General features: G+C 43.5%; 1 protein-coding gene across 1 annotated transcript; it reads left to right on the top strand.

Moving 5' to 3' along the window:
• Window positions 1-6,017: 6,017 nt before the first annotated feature.
• On the top strand, window positions 6,018-6,233 carry PHALS_05131 (uncharacterized protein; the record flags this gene model as incomplete). The annotated part of the gene is made up of 2 exons (XM_024718803.1): window positions 6,018-6,077; window positions 6,135-6,233. 2 exons carry the CDS (start codon window positions 6,018-6,020, stop codon window positions 6,231-6,233), a joined length of 159 nt encoding a protein of 52 aa, XP_024584165.1.
• Between the last annotated feature and the right edge of the window lie 197 nt (window positions 6,234-6,430).

The raw sequence follows: 6,430 nt of genomic DNA, 5'->3' as shown, positions 1-6,430 counted from the left end.
TATTATGCATTCTCTATTGTGAGTCTCGACAATGTTGATCAGCTTATCTTTGACAAGGTCACCGGCTTAGCCACTAAGAAATCTGCACGCCTTGCTATACCATGAATAACTTACTTGGTGGTATGGTGTCTTCTCGTGTTCACAGTTTTACAACTTGTTTACGTTGGTCGCAATTTGGGAGAATATTATCAGGAATATATTTGACAATAATTTGTTTTGTGTTGCAGGGGTCAAGCAAATAGCATGCTATCTTAGCATGTAGCCTAGCCCTAGCCTAGCCTAGCCTAGCCTAGCCCGGTCTTTTCAAATGCTAATGCTATCCTAGCATAGCCTATGTATTTTAAATGCCAGGCTAATGCAACTGTAGCCCGGGCTAATGCTAGGCTATTGCCATCACTAGAAAGTAGAGCGTCCACTGGACGCTCTACTTTCTTGCTGTGGAATTTACCAATCCACTGCTGTTTCTATTTGTATTAAAAAAAATAACATGCAAGTTTCTTCGATCATCGTCGAAAGACAACCGACTTTTCAAACATCTCTAGTTTTATCTTCTGTAATAAATCTTACAGTAGCCGACGTTTTCTTTCGGCGAGGGCTCCACTGAACTGATCTAATAGACACAATTAGCGATTGAATAGAAACGCCTTCGCTGATACAGGTCATGCTGCGCATCCATGACCATTTGTCATACAAAATAATGTTAGAGAGCTAACGAGTTTGTGGCACTTATGTTGTACACCGTGCGTAGTGTTGCTTAAGCTCAACAATTTCATGTTACTTGACATGTTTTTTTTTCGCTCCAATTAGTTGCGGATCCGTCACCGCTCAGGGACCCGACTGTCTCTTCATCATTTATTTATCCAGAGTGTTAAGAGAATAAGGCTAATTTAAACTGATAAGATATTTATATGCAACTATGTTAAAACTAGAGCTGTATAAGCCGCATGACGTGATGCCGTAAGCTCACGCACTCCATAAACCTCTGCTTTGCGAGTCCGACCGTCCTCATTGATGCGAGTTTTCTGAGCTTTGAGTAACCTACTTGTGGCAAACCAACCTCTCTCAGCGTATCCCACGTTGCAGCGGGTCTGCCGTAACTCTTTGCTTAGAAGGAGCTTATCTAAGGTCACCGATATTACGCTCTTTCCAGGATCCAGTTCAAGTGTAGCGGATCGCAATACGCTACTCCTAGATACTCAAGCCCTAACCAAGGCAAACGAACACTTTGTTCAAAAACGAGACTGTAATTAATTATTTTGGCTGCGCCTAAGCTTTTCCTAATTGGTATAGGAGTACCAAATTTATGTAGTAAAACCGAATTAATATAGTGATATGAATTACTACTAGCAATCCTGCTACGTAGTGGCTTCTGGTGATGGTGTAGCCACTCCACTGTGTGATTACACGAACTGTGTAATACACACCAATGTACAGTCGCATAATCTTGTGCCACCCGCCCTTTCTTACGTGTAGCCATGTTACACTCTCCCCATTGAGCGATGGGTGCAGCGACACCAGAACTTTCTTCGCTGTCTACCTTACAGCGAAGCCGCAAGGAAGTGGACGTTCACGTTGTGCGCCATCTTAGATTTGCGTTTGCCAAATTCAAGACGCAGCGCCCATTTTTAGCTTATTGTCGCCCTGCGACAAATGGAACAATCTAAAACGCTCCTGCGAGCTCTGTGGAATCTCACACGGGTGAGTCTACGACCACATCAGCTCAGGGCCATAGCTTGAGCTCAGCACATGGTTCTCCGGCTTCCCGGGCGACCGCCGAGAAGCGCGGTACGCAGGATGACGTGAAGCGTCATGATCCTTCCGATCATAAGCGTCCGCGACGTCTAGGCAGTCTTGCCGAAGTGGCACCTCAAACTCCCACAAGCTCTCGGAAATTGAGCATCCCCGCCACTTCACATGAAGTTGGTTGAACCCCGTCGTTGACGGCGAACCACAAGGCGTTCCACGTGGTAGTGGACGCCACCATTCTCATCGAGAAGAGTCGGCGGCGGACGATGACAACTTGGTCGATCGCCGTCCGGTGGCTTGCGATGCTCTTTGAGCGTTGGATGGCAAAGCTTGTCGTCATCAACACTCTGCCGAGCATCTCTCCGAGGTCACCTACCGCTGTGCGGAATATCTTGAGAGCTTGGAGCACTTTGTGCACTGACTGTCTCGCGCTGAGGATTATTGTGCTTTTGTTGGAGCGGCTCCTAGCCGTCGAGCAGTCGAATACGTCACTTCATGTGACAGTGGAGGGCCTTGCGCCTTTGGAAACGGAAATTGTTGCTTTTCGTGCTCAGAACCAGTTGCTGGTTCAACTTCCGGGTGGACGAGTGTCTTTGGGTGCCGCCCCGGCGCCAACGCTTCCGCGTTCACTTGCTCCGGATCCCGGTACGGCTTAAGCAAGCGCACATAAAACACCGGGTGGGTGCGCATCTTTCTCGGAAGATTCAGCGTATACGCTAGGCCTCGCTTGGCCACGAACTTAAAAGGTCCACTAAACCGTGGACGATGTGTCGTCTTAAATACAGCAGAGATTGTATGCGTAGGAAGGTTTTCAGCAGCAGCGTGATGGGCCATATTGATCTAAACAATCACAATACCAGTGTTATCGAACGCATCGTTTGAGGGCCAAAAATCAAATTTACTTCTGAAGCGGGGGTTTTGTCCAATGATGTGTTTCGCTCACGTGCATAAATGTGCGTACCTATTAATAGCGCCTAGCCCGCAATATCGCTTTTCTGCAAAGTGGTCACCCAACGAGATATCGTGGAGCCTCGTATGATATTCTATGTACGCTGTACGTATTGCCTATCCAACTAGCAACGTCACCATCAAGATATGGCTCAATTTGTAGTCAGGGTGATACTAAAGCACATTAACTACCACATTAAGCCGGCCCGGCTAATACCCGAACTAGAGGGTAACTTGGCAAATATAATAAGCAATCGTGCCATTCTATGGTGAGATGCGGTGGCAATGTTGCTATCATAACGACGCATGACATGTATAAATCGCGAGAGGCTTAAAGCCAAGCAGGTGCGCTGTGTATTCGACGAGAGCATACTATTGTGCATTAACTTCATTTTCTGGACAAAAACGCCCTCGTTACCGTTCTAGCGGGCAAGACACACACGCGATCAAGTTCGTCGAAATGTTCTTAATGTAAAGCACCGGCAACAGCATAGACTGAAATTTACATACGATACGAAGTGTTCGATCTACTTTACACACATAGAGTATTTTCAGCCATTGAAACTCCTATTTCTGCTACACCCGAGCATCTTCTCATCATTTTTAAATGAGGTTGGTGCATGATCATACTGTGCCGACATAATTTGTCGGTTATTTGTGCAAGTAGGTTGCCAGGCCAGACCGATTCATCGAGTCCTTATGGGATAAAGGCACTAGATAAGCCGCATTGATCATTATCGTTACGGGATCTGCCCGTAAGCCCAACCTCGCAACGCCAAAATCAATTTTTTCTATTTGTAAAGTTAATCAAACACATGCACCCGAGTACTGCTCTCAAAAATATATATGTAGTTTTCTTCATCTGACCTCCCGTCCTCTGCACGCTGATAGACAAATTTATCGGCATAATAGGCTTGTGCATAGCTCCGACGTGCCCGCCAAATGACCGTCGCTAGTACATTATGCAGTCTAAGTGATTTGACGAGGGTCTTGGTGCGAGACGTATCCGTTACGATACCCTTCATGAATGTGGCAACTTTTACCGCATCTGGGCGAGAATCTGCTGTCATTGCAGCGATAAAACTCTTATCTTCTCGACAAAGTCCGCTTGGATTCGCGCCGATAAAGAGTATATTAGAAGCTGATATATGCTCGATACGCGTGAATTGGCTTTGAAAACACTTTCAACACATATCGCTTCAGCTTTTTTGACACCCACTTCTGCCTCGAACGAGATAAGGTGGATGGGGAATACCTTATTGCGAGACGTATCGTTATAAGACCTTTCAAAAATGTGGCAACTTTACCGCGTCTGGGCGAGAATTTGCGGTCATTGCAACGATGTAGCTCTTATCGCCTAGACAAAGTCCGCTGAAATTCGCGCCGATAAAGAATAAAATATTAGCTGTAAGTGCCCGATACGCGTTACCTGGCTTTGTAAACACCCGCAACACATGTCTTTCATGTTGTAGATGCTATTCCACAACAGTACTTTCTATTAGTGCCAAAGCTCACATGCATCCTATAAATCTGAAGACCGCGTGTGCGACGCGCTAATCCTATCTATCAAGCATGACATAAAGCAATGTCATCTCAACTTTCTTCATTCAGATGAAAAATTTTCTCTGTCTTGGCCCTTGAACGACTGAGATCTACTCTATAACGGCCTACTGGTGGTTATCGTCTGCTTCCTTATCGACAACCAGGTAGAGCGATACTGAAGAGCACATTCTCATGACTTGTATACACCTCCGGTTTCAAAGTCTACCCGATCTGATTCTTTGGCCGCTAGTCCCACAATCCCATCAGTATCGCAATAACACGAACTTACCGAGCATGCCAACTGTGGACGAATCCTTAGAAATTTCATGTTCCATCTTCACAAAATATGCATCTCTTTCACAACTCGAGCGTGAGATTGTCTACAAGTACTACTTAGTGTAACAGGATGCCGTGCAGTTTGCACAGGAGAATTATGACCTGAAGGGTCCGCTTTAACCAACGCACAGAGGTTGGAAATGTACGATTTATCCAGAAGCGGGACCGAACTTCCTTAGGCAATGGAATCTATGGTAATGCTCTTCTATATATAAAATGCATAAATCAATCATGAATTCTATATGTTCATGATAAAGATATTTTCCCCGAAAACCACATGCACATTTTTGATGTCACTTTCATAAATAACGCTAATATTCCATCTGAAAATCACATCTTTATTAAATTGTAAAGTAAATTTCATACAATTTTGCAATGTGTTATTTCAAAAGTGTGACGCGTATGTACTCAAGAATACAGTACATACCCAAAACTTTAACCAGAGATTCAAATTTCACTGACGCACAGAGGATGATGGGTTGTAAGTGCGAGAGCCTACTGAATACTTTGAAACATAGTAAGCTACTCTTTATCTAAAGTGAGAGAGATATTAGAATGAGTTTCCTAAGACTTATACGAAACGTATTTATACAACAATGTTCGTTCTTGCATTGTACAGCTTAAGGCTTACAGCTCACGTGCCCTATGTAACTTTTGCTTACAGAGTCGCACAACTTTCCTCATACCAGCACTTCGGTACCTCTACGCTGTGCATGCTATATGTAAAATGTGTACTCACAAGTCGTAATATTACTATTGCACTTAATAAGGTTATTTTCTATCTAAGTTTACTCCGCAGAGTCATAAACTTCAACTATCTTGCCCGAAATTCGTAATTTATAGAATATTACAGCTACCATTTTGGGCGCATAAAAAAATTCTAAGCGCTGAATATTGTTCATAAACTTATTGTAGAATATATCAATTCCAGTGGACAATCAGTTTTCAAATTGACAAAAAAAATGCCTTATCGACACGTAAGGCAGATTTTTGGGTACCCGCGAATTCGGCGGTAAAATTACATTATTTGAACATATTATTAAATCGGTATCTAACTTACCACATAACGTACACCATTACTTCTGCTGTACCACCAAATTTCTCCTGATATGGCGCTGATGACACAAGAATGGATGTGAAGCAAGCATGATCCACGTCATCTGGCCGCAATAGCTTCAGCGAGATGTAAAAGTTTGATTGGTTTAAGTCACAGCTGTTGTAAGTACTAAGATCGAATCATGTTTCTTCTTGAAAAGGGTACGTGTCGTACACATTATGGAGCAGATCCAGATATTCTCAACGAATTCATTTTCTCTCGACATAAATATGTAGAGATGCTATGGAATGCACAGAACATGAGCAAATGCCAGCTGGATGTTACTACGCATCAGGAAGATTCAATAAGATTGTGACTTCCAATTGAGCTTTCGAAGTGATGCTTAAGCATGTGGCAAACTTTCCGATTCGAGTATGTAGCTACTCCAAATTGGAAATCGACGCACAAGGTACAGATCTTGGATGTGCATTATGCACGACAAGACAATCAGCTGAAATTGAGTCAGCTGCATGCTTATATTGCAAAATTAAAAGTATGTGTTCATCTGGCTGAGCTGCTGCGGCTGGTGAATCAGACAGTTCCTAAGGCATTACCTGTCATTTAAAGCATCTGGCCCGGGATTTCAAATGTCCGTCAATACATGAGAAAAGATATAGTTGATAATATCAAAGCAATGACTAAAGTGAGAACTTTAGTCGCAACTTCATCACTTCAAAAACGGAAGGCAAGCGTTCATCTCAATATTTATGTTGATGGTCCAATCAGAATGAGCTGAAGATTTTACAAACATCCAGAGATAAG

Source organism: Plasmopara halstedii (genome assembly GCF_900000015.1).
Source record: "Plasmopara halstedii genome assembly, contig: Scaffold_2881, whole genome shotgun sequence".
Lineage (NCBI taxonomy): Eukaryota > Oomycota > Peronosporomycetes > Peronosporales > Peronosporaceae > Plasmopara > Plasmopara halstedii.
Note: the sequence above shows the minus strand (reverse complement) of the source record. Positions and strands in the feature narration are given on the sequence as shown.